The 15,685-nt window shown below is 36.6% G+C and overlaps 2 protein-coding genes across 2 annotated transcripts in view; both read right to left on the bottom strand.

Moving 5' to 3' along the window:
* The window catches only part of LOC147846065 (uncharacterized), a 700,063-nt gene that overhangs the window by 100,791 nt on the left and 583,587 nt on the right, over positions 1–15,685 (bottom strand). The window lies entirely within an intron of this gene.
* The window catches only part of col5a3a (collagen, type V, alpha 3a), a gene marked incomplete at its 5' end in the record, with an annotated part of 97,218 nt that overhangs the window by 33,781 nt on the left and 47,752 nt on the right, over positions 1–15,685 (bottom strand). The window contains 10 exon segments of the mRNA NM_001190756.1: positions 1,716–1,760; positions 1,888–1,941; positions 2,550–2,594; positions 2,915–2,968; positions 3,136–3,189; positions 9,716–9,769; positions 10,002–10,055; positions 10,130–10,183; positions 10,314–10,370; positions 15,595–15,678. Coding sequence (NP_001177685.1) covers positions 1,716–1,760; positions 1,888–1,941; positions 2,550–2,594; positions 2,915–2,968; positions 3,136–3,189; positions 9,716–9,769; positions 10,002–10,055; positions 10,130–10,183; positions 10,314–10,370; positions 15,595–15,678 — 555 coding nt within the window.

The following is a 15,685-nucleotide window of genomic DNA, read 5'->3' as shown; positions in this document are numbered from 1 at the left end:
CACAAACAGACAGAATCTGTAGACCTTTTCTTTTACTATTTCTGTGATATATTTTGTAAAAAATAATAATAATAATAATTGTTATATATATATATTATATATATATATATATATATATATATATATATATATATAATTGTTATATATATATATATTTATATAAATAAAACATTGTAGACCTTGAATGAGCTGAAACCTTGACACACAATAAAAATAAATTCCTAATGTACTCGGGGCCAGCTAGCAAAGTGCTTTGCATGTAAACCTCACTACTCAGACCTCTAAAGGTACTCTAGCGACTGACGCTAGAGGCCATGGTCTTTAGCCTCCTTGTTGAAGCAGCCGACTCCCATACAAAGAATTGCCTGTTCGATCCCACCTCCGACCAGGTTGGATGCAGTAGGACTGGTGGTTTAAACAGCGGGGATCATCCGGGATGGGAGTGAGGTTTGGGGGGGGTAAGTATAATAGAGGCCAGCTAACGAAGTGCTATGCAGGTAAACCTCACTGCTCTGACCTCTAAAGGTGCCCTAGCAACTGACGATAGAGGCCATGGCTTTAGCCTCCTTGTTGAAGCAACCAACTCCCATAGAAAGAATCGCCTGTTTGATCCCAGATTAGACTTAGTTGGGTGCAGTAGGTCTGGTGGTTTAAACGTTGGGAATTGTCCGGGATGGGAGTGAGGTTAGGGGGGGTGAGCGAAACAGAGGCCAGCTAGCAAAGTGCTTTACAGGTAAACCTCACTCCTCTGACCTCGAAAGGTGCTCTAGCTACAGACACTACAGGCCATGGTCTTTAGCCTATTTCTTAGAGCAACCGACTCCCATACAAAGAATCGCCGTTTCGATCCCAGCTCAGACCGGGTTGGGTGCAGTGGGACCTGTGGGTTACACGTGGGGGCTCGTCTGGGATAGGAGTGAGCTTTAAGGGGGGGGGTGAGTGTAATGGAGGCCAGCTAGCCAAGTGCTATGAAGGTAAACCTCAGTCCTCTGACCTCAAAAGGTGCTCTAGCAAAAGACGCTAGAGGCCATGGCTTTAGCCTCCTTGTTAGAGCAACCAACTCCCATACAAATAATTGCCAGTTCAATCACAGCTAAGACCGGTTTGGGTGCAGTAGGACTAGGTGAGCCTATAACTGATGAGCTCATAAATCTGTAGATGTTTGTTTGCGCAGATTACATGTGGGCCTACATATGGGCAATATACCAATATGCTTTTATTGAAAGTGCATTTCTTTCAACAGAATTCTTTTAAAAATAGAAATGAGTCCAATATTTCTGTGGTAAGCCACAGATGCTGTCAATAAAGCTTAAATAGTTTTTAACTCATAGACACTTTAATTATAATCCAAATCAATTAGCTTCTCTTATGATTTTTAAAACTGACATGCCACCAACTCTGAATCTCAAGCTCTTCATTAAGCCATTGTGGTGCCATTGATGTTCAATGATCTTGCAAATACTATCATTCAAACATGACTTGAAGGCAGAATATGGCAGTTGAATAGACGCAGTCAACTTTACTCTACAGATCTCAAGGGCTCTTCAACTCAGTGCAACAGACCCTTAACGGGTTATTTCTCAGCGGTTTTATTTGACAACATCTGACATGTTGGTTTAAACAACTGCACTACAGCGCTTGTTGCTCTTTTCTGGAATGTATTTGTCTGCAGACACTGCGTAATTCATGCATGGAAAGCTTCGCAGAAGACCTACCAAGTTGCCCTTTGGCCCTTGAACACCATCAACGCCTTGAATTCCCTAAAAGCAAAACAGAAAATGTTGTTGCAGAAAAACACTTCTAATAAAAAAACATCACAAATCTCTATTTAGGCTGTGCATGCACACCAAACATTATGTAAATCTGATGGATGGATAATTGTCCTACCTGCTGCCCAGGTGGTCCAGGTGGCCCTCTTGGCCCCACAAGTCCTCTTATCCCCTGTAAAGAAAAAAGAAACTCATCAGAAACTTCCATTAACATCACCAAGGTTAATGACCGAACAGTATACTACTAGGGAATGGTGTTGGGTTTCATGCACATCTGTTTAGGTTTGTGCTGATGTTTATATATGTGCTGGCATACGTCCTCTTTCCTCTAGTATGAGTGTGTGTGTGTGTGTGTGTGCATAGCTGGCGTGCATGTTTTGTTTTTGTCAGTCTTGGTCTTTGTACACCGGCCAAGCCACCTGTTCCAGAGCCACATCTGTGATCTCCAGGGAGGTGATTGATATGGAAATATAATCACGCAGGCCAGGATTTCATCTCTTCCCTTCACCAATCTCCCAGCTCATCTATCTCCATCCCCGAATTTATCTCCACGGCATCTCTCACTCTCTCAGCAGGCTCCACGCTGTAATAGCACTCAGGTCCCTTACTACTCTGAGTGATCCATTTAAACAACCAGCGCCTCAATGGATCACAGCTCACCTGCCGAGACCTAAATGGTGCTCGAGCCTCTGTTAATCAGACTGCGCCAAGCAGGAACACGAGATCTGCCTGTGGGAGACGTGTGTTTATGTGCTCATGTGTATGGATCAAATTACTCACAGGTTCTCCCGGTTGCCCTCTTGGTCCAACAGGTCCATCCGAACCCTTCAATAAGAAATGTTGATCAATATTTGGCGAAATGATGATGTTTTTTTTTTTTTTAATATGAGCAGTCTTTGAGGAAGGATCTCAGGGTTATGTATGCAAAAATATTCTCATTCTTGAAAGCAGTGATCAATGTGAATCGCTGCTGCATACATTTTTCAACTTTGCATAATGAGAACATCCCACACAGTGCACGGCTTGTCTCTTTCATGCGATTTGCAAGTACACACCTGGGGCAGTGCAGGGGATCTTTAAACAGATTATTAGTAATCTGATAAAAGACTCAAGCTTCAAAACAATAAAAAGACAACGTGTATTACCTTGTGACCAGGCTCTCCGTGTGGGCCTTGGGGTCCTGGTTTCCCCCTATCTCCCTGAGGAATGAGAGTCACATTCGAGCACACGATACATACAATCAAAATTAGATCTGAAGATCTATTAAAAGTGAAACGAAGCGTTTAGACGCATCTAAAAGCCACTCTTGACTGCGCAGTAAACAGACTGTGTGATTTGATTAAGCAATTCAGTGTTCTCTACGCACTCTGTGTCCTTTGTTCCCTGGAAGGCCAGGTAGTCCATCAAAGCCCCTGTCACCCTGGAAAAAAAAAAAAACGACAAGAGATCCATAAGCATGATTGGCAAAACGGCCTTTTCGAACACACACTCCACAGCACACTTCATTAGCTAAACAGAACTCACGATGTCGTGCGCTTTGCTTGGAACACACAAACAAACAGACGTGAACGGTAACTGTGGGGCAGAGGTGTGTGTGGCATGTGGCAGGGTTTGACATGCCGCCTCAGAGGAAACCTTCCCATCTGCTGCGATTCTCAGCCTGCATCCGGTGCTGGGACTCGGAGAGCTGCGGGACTACCTCACGCTTCCTTATCAAACACGCTGCTGTTGTGCTAAATAGCTCTGCGTGATTTATTTACTGACTGGTCCTGCAGCTGGACAGGGCTGAATGCTTGCTATTGTCAGCACACACAATAAAACACAGCCTTCAATAGCAAACGGCTCCGTCAATGGCTCGAACTATTAGGGTCAAATTAACGCTTCCGGTGTTCTTTTTCAGTCTGGCAGCTATAGTTTGAGTGCATGAACTGACCACAAAATAAAACTGGATATTTGTGGTGTGGCTGTTTAGTGCAAAAACTGTCAACATACTACAGTGTTCAGCATAAATGAGTACACCCCATTTTGAAAATGAATATTTGTCTCCATTTCTCAGTGAATATAGGTCATATATTTTGGCGGATTTGAACAAAACAGATTTATTGAACAGATATATTTATTAAAATAATATTTAAGTCACCAAACATATTTAGATATGGAAAGATAATACAATTAAATTCATACATATTGGATGAATAAATTACAAACTACACAATTTCAACATAATTGTACACATTTTCTGTTTCTCTTGAATTTTGCTCTTTTTAAAAAAAATGTGTTTAATATTTTTCCCTAACAAATTTGGGTGAACTACTTTTTGGACCGTTATTGTAAATTATTTTGTTAGATAAGCTCCAGATTTGGCTTCAGTACTGACTTATATGCACATATATAATATTGTAAAGCTTCCTATAGAAAATATTAACTTAACTGAGAGATTTGTGAGGGTGTACTCATATATGTCTTGCAGGGCTTATTTGAAAACATGGGCTTTATTTTAACGATTTAGGCACAAAGTCTAAAACGCTGGGCGCAAAAGCCTTAAGGGCGTGTCTAAATCCACTTTTGCTATTTCCAGGATGGAAAAATACGTTCTGCGCTGTGGCGCATGGTCTAACAGGGTTGAGCTTATTCTCTTAATGAGTTATAGATGTGTTTTGAGAATAAACCAATCAAAGTTTCATCTCCCATTCCCTTTAAAGAAATAGTGGCATCGCTCCGTGGCACATTTGCTATTCACATGGCGGACTTTGTAAGTGGAAAAACTGAACGCTTCCCTAGCAAGTAAACACTTAAACAGACCATCTGCAGCTCAAGGAAAAAGAATGAGCCTTCTCCAATTGGCCTTTACTTTCACTTTCTCTCTCTCTCTCTTTTGTGGATAACGAAACGGTGTTGGACACTCCACTGAAGACATCCTTTAGCCTACATATTTAAATTAGTTTGTTAAGTGCAAAGATTTGTTTTGGAAATATTTCTAATTTCCAGCAAGTGAATAAATGAGCAATAGTTATTATGTGTAGTCAAAAAACTATTATATCCAAATACACATGCTGTGCCCCATACAGTATGGTTCATAAGCTGACAAGGTTCTATTTAAGGTCCCATTTAGACTAATATGTTTTCGTTCTAAAACACATACAGTTTGCTATGGTTTCGCGATCCGTCCACACTGCTCCAGAGTTTTCGAGAATCAAAAACAAAGTTTCTTACAAACGCTGAAGAGGCCATTTTTGTTTGAAAATGCTGCTGCTCCGAGTCAGTGTAGATGGGGTAAAACAGAGATATCTGTAAACGGAGGCAGGGCTGCAGACATTCACCTCTCTAATTGGGCCTTTTTCCTCAATATTAAGTAGCCAACACAAAGTTCAGTTTTGCATCCTATCCTTGTAAGTTCAGACTTTGCAATACGGAAAACAATCTCCCGAGGACACGTCGGGTAAATCTTCAAAGGGAACAGTGTGCTTTATAACCTCATTTACATCACCCTGGCTAGGTTGTTTCACTTTCTTAGCAAAAAAAAAAAATTAAAACATGATTTAAGGAACTGCCGGTTTTCATTTTGGTATTAACAACTTAACAGACACCAAAAAAGATTCCTACACATACTATTCTTGTCATGAGCATTAAGGTGTGGGGGTGCTGAGGAGCAAAGTCCAGTCATGTCAAAGACTGACAGCCAGATGCTTTCATATGGACGCTGAGACGCTGACTTTTCATTTTCCAAAACAAATAATGGTTGCGTTTCACTTTATTTGCCTCATCCAGTAGGCCAACACAATGGTCCTTTTATTATAAACACTGTGACATTGCTGTAAACATGGTAACACAATTAAGCTAAAATCAGGCAAACTTGATAAAAACGGAACCACTTTCAAAGGTGTCTTTTAATTTCCTTTTTGAATTCACAATTATGCTTTACCGGAGTAAAAAATTAGACCCCATGACATTCTATAGGCATATGTAAAATAGAAAGCATAGGCTAATAATGATAATGATAGACTACATCAAAAGGTTATTTATTTATTTTTTTGTTGTTAAGTGAAACATATTAGTGTTTGTTGATTTTATATGAAAGTATTCCTCTCACAGAAGCACTGCAGGTTAAACTAGACGACGGTGCTCTGTTGCTTAGGCTGCTGTTGTTTGTGCATGTAAAATAAATCCCTCAAAAGATATTTTCAGGGGTCAAAGAAAGCTATTGATGGGAGAACACGTGCTTTTTATCGAGAAAGAAAACTGATACTACCCTGGTGTTTTGTTCATTTAGCCTACTTTGTAATATTAGTTACAATGATATAAATATTTGTTTTATATGTATAGATATTTTGTTTTTATATTGCAGTTTAAGGACAGGGATCCTGTGTGTTATATAGCCTACATCACTGTGGCAAAGGACTCTCAAGATCGCCGAAAAAAAGTAGGCTCCGCCAAAGGCCATGGTACAGTTCGAACACTGGAGCACTGTTTATAGAGCATTGCTGGGATTACTAAAATCTTGAAATTAGTAGTATTTGTTATTTTTTTTGCATATTTCTGGTTCTGTCATCCCTAAGTCATTGCTTTTTAAAGAGTTCCTGGTTAAATGTCTGAAATAAGTCTCTGCTTGACACAAGGTCAATTTATGTGCATGTATTTCCATACATTTGTATTTTCCCATCAACACCTAAGTACATGCACATACACTGGACTATAGGGGCTGTTGAGGACTAGAATCATTATCATGAACTTATTAATGCACTTGTAGAACCTTGTCAAACTTGACTTACAAACTAAACTAACTATATTCATACTTTTCAATTTGTTGAGGACCATGATGTAGGATATTTATGACTTAACTTCTACTGATAACATGTTGGGCCCTATCATACACCCGGCACAATGTGGCACAAGAAGCGACGCAATAGTTGTTTGCTAGTTTCAGCTCGATGCAAGAGTCGTTTCGACGTGTTGCACAACGCTGTTTAAATAGCAAATGTATTTGCGCTCATATGTGCGCTCATAGGCTATGCTATTTTAAGGATCTATAATAGACTGCAAAATAGACCAGATCAAAGCTGGTCTAAAGTCCAGCGCAGAGCGCATTAAACATTGCTTAATATACGCAGGATGTATAATACACAAATATCTTTACAAAAAAAAAACCCATTAAAGGATGAAAATATTACAAAAAATATTATTTTCTAGCCTACATAAATATAAAAACTACCGCCTCCATGCCTTCTTCATTTCGAGTTTTTAAAAAAAAAAAAATTATTTATGGCAATTTGCTTTTGTAAAGTTTTTATTATTAGTATTAGTATTTATTATATGCTTATTTATATTTGTTTTATTAAAAACAAGCTTATATTTGTCTATGTGTCTAATTTAAGTGTCTAGATTTGTCTAACCTTGTCAGGTTTTAGATCATATAAGGCACAGCATGTGTATATAACTCAGTATTTTGAATACACTTCGTTATTATTGTTTATTTATTAGTTTGCTGTAAATTAGAAGTGAATTTAGAAATAGTTTTGAAACAAATCTTTGCGCTTAATAAATGAAATTAATTATGTATAGGCTAATGAATGTCTGTGCATACAACACGTTTCCCTATTCATGGAAGTGAAAGTGAAAGTAAAGAATGAGGAGGTTCATCTCTCCTGCTCGAGCTGTAGATGCTGTTTAGATGTTTTCTCTCTAGTGAAGCGTTCAGTTTTTCCACTTACAAAGACCGCTAGGTAAATAGCAAATGCGCCATGGCACGATGCACTTGACTCTTAAAGGGAATGGGAGATGAGACTCTGATTGGTTTATTCTCAAAACACACCTAAACCTCATTAAGAGAATAAGATCAACCCTGTTAGACCATGTGCCACAGCACAAAAACGATTTTTCCGTCCTTAAAATAGCAAAAGTGGATTCGGACATGCCCTGAATGCTTTTGCGCCCTGCGCTTTGTGCCTTGATCGTTAAAATAGAGCCCATTATGTTTATTTAAGTTTTGTTCATTTGTGAAAAATCTCTTCAAGAATCAAATCATTTTTGTTGTCAAAAGAGCTTAATTTCTGGTGTTTTCTAAATTCCAGTGGAAAATCATTTCTGACTTTTCTTGTGAGAACCCTGGTGATGCAAAATCACTCATAAAATACATCATCTCTTATTTTGTGGGAGGTTGACAGGTTATTGCAATGCAGTCAGTAGTTTTATTTTAAGTAGGGATGCACTGAAAAAAAAAAACTCATGCGAAACTAAAAATTCTGGATGCACTTGGCTGAGACCTACTTTGTAATAAATATTTAATAAATAAATTATTTATTATTTTATGATATAATATAAAGTCGTTTGGTAAGATGTTCATATTGAAAACTCAATAACTTAAATTATACAAATTTTTAAAAAGCCAATACAATAGCCACATTTAATTTCCAGTAACAGCAATCTGAAAGAAAAAAAAAGAAAAAAAAATTATATATATATATATATATATATATATATATATATATATATATATATATATATATATATATATATATATATATATATATATATATATATATATTGGCCAAAGTAATTCTAAAAATTTTGATATTTTAAAGGATTTTGTTTATTTGTGTATTTATTTTATTTGTTTGTAACCCTACAAATCTAATATCTACAAAAAGTCATCATTATACTCTGTAATATGTTGACACTATTTCATGAATATTATTAAATCAAATCATGTATTGGAGGCAAAAATGCCAATATTTTCAGATCTTTTAGATAATAATTGTGGTCAGCACTGTGTTCATTTTAATTATCAATATATTATAAGAACTACGTCACTAAATTAGATAGGATGACTTTCTTTTTAACCTGTATAATGTAGATCAGATCCATGAATGAGAGGTGACTTTTTCCAGCATTACCATAACAGCACTGTATCACTATTCTCAGCCGCAGGAACAGGTATACAACACAGAAATGACGACTAGACATTTTCTTCTGAGCATGCACACTATATAATATATGAGTAGTGTCACAATTACCAGCGATCATATCCCAGTAGATCGCTGGTTTGCACTATAATAACTCATGGACTACAATTCCGCCATTGTTGGACTACATATTCATACATGCACTCCAGTCACACTCACACATGCTTCCTCATCTAAACTGATTCGCACCACCTGAGGATTGTCAGAAACTGATTGCACTCACTACTTAAGCCACAAATTCACCCTCTCAGTTTGCAGAGTCTTGTTAACTGTAAGTGACATTACAAAGCGTTTTCCTTGTCTTGTTTTCCCATATTTAGATCTTAGCCTTGTTTATCCAGTTCTCCTGTTTAGCCGCCTGCCTTCCGACCTATTGCCTGTTATTCGACTACGATTCTGGACTGTCTCCAAAGACCTGTTTGCACCTGTGTTGACCATCGCTTGCCTGGCTTTGAATAAACCTGCATGTGGATCCAAACCTTCTGTTGTCAGTGTCACTCCTCGAGATTACAAGTAGAATATCCACAGAGTGAAATAATGACCCAAAGTCTAAGCAACAGTGATGACGGATAGACAAAGAGTGAAACTTGCATGTTGAACATTGCTGCAAAGGAATACTTTTGCCTGTTTTTCTTTTTTCTGACAAAAACCGTACAGTAAATGTAATTTTCAGCCAATAATTTTGAAATAATGCTGAATTTTTGCTAAATACCTAATATTAATGTAGTTGTCACTAATTTCAACAGAGTTCCTAGCTCCCTGCTTTGTAAAACAAGATTTGTATAGAGGTTTAATATTTAGTCTTTGTGGTTTATTCAAATCAGAATGTGAGCAATAGTAGTAGTGACTGCTTTACCAGCACTAAATATCATAAGTTAAAATCAGAAGCACAGAATTAGAGAAGAGGCCAATGCATATGGTAACATCTAGTCACAGCCCCTTATTATTGTGCACCGCATGTCCTAAAGGGACTATATGGTGACTCACCTTTGCTCCTGTCTCTCCAGGCGCCCCTCGCCCTCCATCTGCCCCTGAACGGCCCTGCAAGGTGAAACACAGAATACCACTTGCTCATCATATTCTATGCACCACTGTGTGTGCTGCTTATGCAATATTCATGAACCCCAAAAAAAAAAAAAAAAAACACAGCACATCAATATAGAAACTGCTGTCGCCCAATTCATATTCATGATAAAGTTCATTAAAATGGATCACACTTGAACTTTAATCATTGATTTTTATTTAACACCATGTGTGAGATGTTTAGTCTTACCCTCTTCCCTGGTTTCCCATTAGGACCAGCAGAACCAGGTAACCCCCGTGGCCCCTTAAAAGAGCGGAATAAGTAAAACACAGGCAGATGGAGATGGGTTTTAATGCAAAAAAAGGAAATATCCTCACCGGAGGCCCGTTCTCTCCAATGTCCCCTTTCAGTCCGCTGGGACCTGGAAGACCCTGAAACAAACATATATTTTGAAAGACGGAAGGTATCCGCTGAACCCAATAAAACCCAGAACTGTTCTGAATTTGAAGTAGATTTTGTAGACTGAAATAAACCAAAGAAGAGATGACAAAGGTTTCCTACCACTGGGCCTGGCCTCCCTGTGAGACCTAATGGACCTGGAGGGCCCTTCAGTGAAAGCTAGAAGCAAAGTAAAGCAAAAACACAGAGAAAAAAATGACAAATGTACTCATTCTTCACCCGCACCAGGTGCTTGTTGTAGATCTGCAGCATATATTGGTCGGTCTTATTTCCAACCATTAATAATGCATCACTGACAATCAAAAGTGTTCAATAACTTTAGTAAAGCATTAATTTAGACTGTAAAAATGCTGGGTTTCACACTGTACCTTCATGTTGTTCCAACACAAATCGATTAGGTTAACTTAACTGTTTTTACAAATTAACGTAGATTGAACATAAAACAAATAAGTTGTCCCAAAATATAATCCAGGAATTGTGTTGTTTCAGCTCATTTCAAATGAATTAAATAGTGTGAACAAGCAGCAAAAATAATAATTGAGAGTACATTAATATTTGGGAAGACTTTTTGAGACTTGTTGAGCTGCGCATTGATGGATTTGCTCTTCAGTGTTTGGACTTTCTGTAGTGAAAATTAAACCACACTAGGGTTGTGCGATTTGGGGAAATATCTTATCTTTTTTGAACATATATTGCGATTTTGATTTATTTTGCGATTTAATTTTGTAGTCAAGCTTCAGCTCAAAATTCTTTATCGTAGCTGAGTGTTACTTAAAGGAGCTGAAAAGATATCAACTAACCCTTTTTATTCACATTTATTTTAAAATATTCAGAAATTGAACACTATTTTTTCTCTAGAGCAAACATAGTGAGTTATGGTGTTATCTCCTGGTCCCTTCGTGATGTTTTTTTCATGTGGTGTAACTGTACAACTCTGCAAACAACTCTGAAATTGCACTTTGCTGTTGCTAGCTACTAGATTGAGTGTCGCTGGCAATACTTTTAGTTGACTTTTTAGCCTGTCACTTCTCATATAGCCGCATGTAGTGCTTTTTTAGGTGCTCATTGTTGTATTTCCTCATGCTGTGGCAACAACTCTGTGACAGCTTTTACAAATTATCTGTTTTTATTTGGTGTCTTTGACTTTGAAAAAAAAAATCCCATATTACTGACATGCTGTTTTTCTTTGAAATTAATAAATCTATTAACGCTTCTGAAACGGCAGACGCCATCATCCTATTTGTCCACGCTTTCTGTTTGTTTGTTTGTTTGTTTGTTTGTTTGTTTGTTTGTTTGTTTGTTTGTTTGTTTGTTTGTTGAACTTCAACTCTGAACACTGGACTGACATGGTTTCAGTTTACTAGAACTTCTATGTTAAGCTGCTTTGACACAATCTACATTATAAAAGTGCTATAGAAATAAACATGAATTGCATAATTTAGTTAACGAATATATTTACTGCTAACTAGTTGCTTATTAGCATCACATTATTTCAGTTTTTCTCAATTTCGGCAATTTTCTTAACATTTTCTAAACTGTAAGTACAAATCTCAAAACAGTTTGCAGAACTTTATTGTATGTCTGCAAAATTTAGTTACTCAAAACTTTTCACTCCTGCTTCAAAACCTAGTTATCGTGTCAGTAATTTGGCAAGGCTACCAAAACATAAAGTGTATTTGTCATCATTTGAATCACACAGCTCAAAATGCTTGGTTGTTCTTTTCACCATGACAGTCAACCATAGAAAGGTTTAAAGAAATCTGATATTTGTTGAGAATAGTGAACAGTACATAGAAAAACATAAACAAACACTTTTTTTTTATATTTCCCAAATGATGTTTAACAGAGCAAGGCACTTTTTACAGTATGTCTTAAGTATGCCTTAAAGTTGTATTTGTTTTGTTTTGGCTAAAATAAAAAGCAGTTTTAAATGTATTATGAACCACTTTAGGATCAAAATTATTAGCCCCTCTAAGCTATTTTTTTCTGACTGTCTACAGAACAAACTATCATTATACATAACTTGCTTAATTACCATAACCTGCCTAGTTAACCCAATTAACCTAGTTAAGCCTTTAAATGTCACTTTAAGCTGTAAAGAAGTGTCTTGAAAAATATCTAGTAATATAGTATTTACTGTCATCATGGCAAAGATAAAATAAACCAGCTATTAGAAATAAGTTAATAAAACTATTATGTTTAGAAACGTGTTAAAAAAAATATTCTCTCTATTAAACAGATATTGGGGAAAAGATAAACAGGGGGTCTAATAATTCTGGCTTCAACTGTATATACTTTATTGCAACCAGAGGTCATTTACCAATTTAGTAGACATTACAAACAATGTCAATATCAGATATTTATGGAGTAAATATACCATATGCCTATATATAAAAATGTTTGAGAATTGAATAAACAGTTTTGAGTGTGATGGCTTACAAGATAAAAAATAATTGAGAAGCTGTAAAGAGTTTGACAGTTTAAATGAGAATCGACTCATCAGTTTTTATCAACATGCAATAAGTTTTTGTCCAAACTATAGACAATTGTACTTACTGTTTGCACACATGTGCCAAAGCATTTGAAGTTTAATGCTTAAATCAATTAAAAAAATGCCACTCTCAAGTGAACAATATGCTAATTGTTTGGAGATCTATTGTTTTGAATTGAGAAGAATTGAGCCAAAACAATTGGGAAAAAGTGTAATATTATAGTATACTTGTTCAGCATTTTTTCTAATTTTTTTTTTTTATTATTTATTTTACTATTAGCTATTTAAGAATGTAACTAAATGAGTTCAGAGAAAGAATCACATAGGGTTTTTTATTTTTATTTTTTGGAATAAAAACTCTAGTACACTATCGTTCAAAAGTATGAAGACAGTTCATAAAAATACATTTTAAAATCAGCAAGCCAAGCATGTATTGATCCAAGTTCATCCAAGTGACAGCTTTAAATGATTATAAAACATTAATTTCAAATAAGTTACGTTCCTTCAAAATCTTTGCCAATCTGTTGCATTGAAGCAGTGTGTTTTTTTTTTATCTCATCATAAATATATTGCAGTCAGCATTTATTGTGGATCAAAATTCACTCATTCATTTTCTTTTCAGATTAGTCCTTTTATTAATGAACCGCCAACTTATCCAGCATATGTTTTACACAGCAGATGCCCTTACAGCTGTAGTTACAATCTTTGGACTGTGGGGGAAACCAGAGCACTCGGAGAAAACCCATGCAAACATGGGGAGAACATGCAAACTCCACTGAGAAATGCCAACTGACCCAGCTGAGGCTTGAACCAGAAACCTTTTTGCTGTGAGGCAACTGTGTCACCCCTTGGATCTAAATTCTCCTAAATAACTATAATTAATTATTATTAATAAAACAATTATTGGTCGGTGCATTCTATTGTGGTGACTCCTGATGAATAAAGAGACTAACCCAAAGCAGAATGAATGAATGAATGAAAACAATTCTTGTCAATCATTATTTTTTCACATTTGAAGCATTTAATTAAAAATATTGTATAAATTATATCATAATATTGTATTAATATTCATAATGTACTATATTACTCTGTTTTAATCAAATAAAAGCAGCTTAAGTGAGCAAGGGAGACAAACTCTAAAACTACATGAAGCACATGATCAAGTTAATCAAACTGGTCTAAATGCATTATTTGGGTCCAAATACTTCAGAGCAAGATTACCCGATTTATCCATTCATTTGATAGTCACAGACTGAATTAACATTCAACTTATTTTTAAATAATATAACATTCAGGGCTGCAAGATATTGGGAAAAAAATGACATTTGTGGGGAAAGGCTGTTTTTTATTAGGAAAAAAATGTTTAGACTAACAACATTAATCAATCTTTTTCTTTTGTATGATACCATATATTAACAAAACATACTTCTTCTTTCTTACGCCTTATTCACACGGGGCTTCAACGTCAACGCTTGCCTGAAGGCGTGTCTGAAGTTGGGGCTGAAGCGATCATCATAAAAGCGTCAGCCAATGAAATCCAGTCAGCAATAGGCCACTGTCTGAGCTAGTGTATTTGCATACAGCGATCTGATTGGCTGACGCTTCCGTTGGCGCTTGAAAAGTTGAGCTAGTCCCAACTTCTGCAGCGAGCAACGCTTCTGAAGCGGTGCCGACGGATCCACAATGCAGTTCGGCAATGCTTGACATCACCCATTCAAAGTGAATGGGAAGCGTTGACGCTGACGCCCTGTGTGAATAGGGCGTTACTGTGTTGTATACTTCTTAGAAGGAATTGCTGACAAGAGGGAAAGAGCAGAGGTAACACTTTATTTTGATGGTCTATTTGAGTATTAGTAGACTGTGTGCTTAATATCTGCTGATACTGCTCCTTCGACAGACATTTAACTGACTATAAGAAACTTTGCAAGTACATGTCAACTTATAGTAACCCTAATCCTAACCACAACCTAACAGTCTACTTATAATCTAATGAAAATTAGTTAGTATGCAGATGCAATGTTACTAAAATTCAACAAACAGACCATCAAAATAAAGCATGACCATAGCAGTAAGAGAAATAGTTGCGTGTATGTTTGTGCTTCTGGTTCTGTCTAACATGAAGTCTAGACATGTCACAAGAAGCTGGATGCTTGTAGAAGTTGTGAAATATATTCAAGATGCACTTAAATGTTCAGTTCTGGTATACAGAGAAGGGTTGCAGAAAGAGGAAGTATGTTTGGGTGCAACCACCAAAGGACTGTAGAATGACTGACAAGTGAAGTAAGGAAATGTAATTTAGTTGCGAACCCTAGGAATGCAATTCTTGTATTGCAATGGGTTAAGGTAACCCAAAGCTCTGTCCTAAAATTATTTATTTGTATCTGATAATTTACTGATATTTTTGACATTGAAGAAAACCCTCTCTTGACCTTTTTTTATTGAACATGGATGGAATTGGAAAGAAAATCCAACACATTGCATTATTTTAATTTACTGCATTATATGTTGCAATATAAATGCAATTTGACCAGATGACCTGAATAATTTGTAAAGACTTTTGAAATGACTCCACTACTGTTTGTTGTTAAGTGTAATGTCTGGTCAGCTATTATCCCAACTACATTGCAGATCCCTGTGATGTGACTATGCAGACTCGAACATTCCGATATCGATGCTGAAACGAAATATTGCAGCCCTAGTTCAGGTAAATTGATCTCTCAATCACTGTTTATGTACCAAACCTCAATATTCAGGTGGATTACGATTTGATCCACTCCCTAAATGTGCAATTACATTAAATTTACATTAATTCATTTAGCAGACTCTTTTTATTCAAAGCAGCTTACAAATGAGAGACAAAAACCAAAACATGAGCATTAGTGAAATGCTTACTTTGGTCTGCTGTAAGATGGCTTGAGCCTGTGCCTGCTGAGCTGAAATCATGGGTCCTTTCTGAGAGTCTCCTCCATAGTGGAACTGAAAG

This window comes from Danio rerio, chromosome 3 (assembly GCF_052040795.2).
Source record: "Danio rerio strain M-AB ecotype USA chromosome 3, GRCz13ab, whole genome shotgun sequence".
In the NCBI taxonomy this organism is placed as follows: Eukaryota; Metazoa; Chordata; class Actinopteri; order Cypriniformes; family Danionidae; genus Danio; species Danio rerio.
This window is presented reverse-complemented; position numbering and strand designations above follow the sequence as displayed.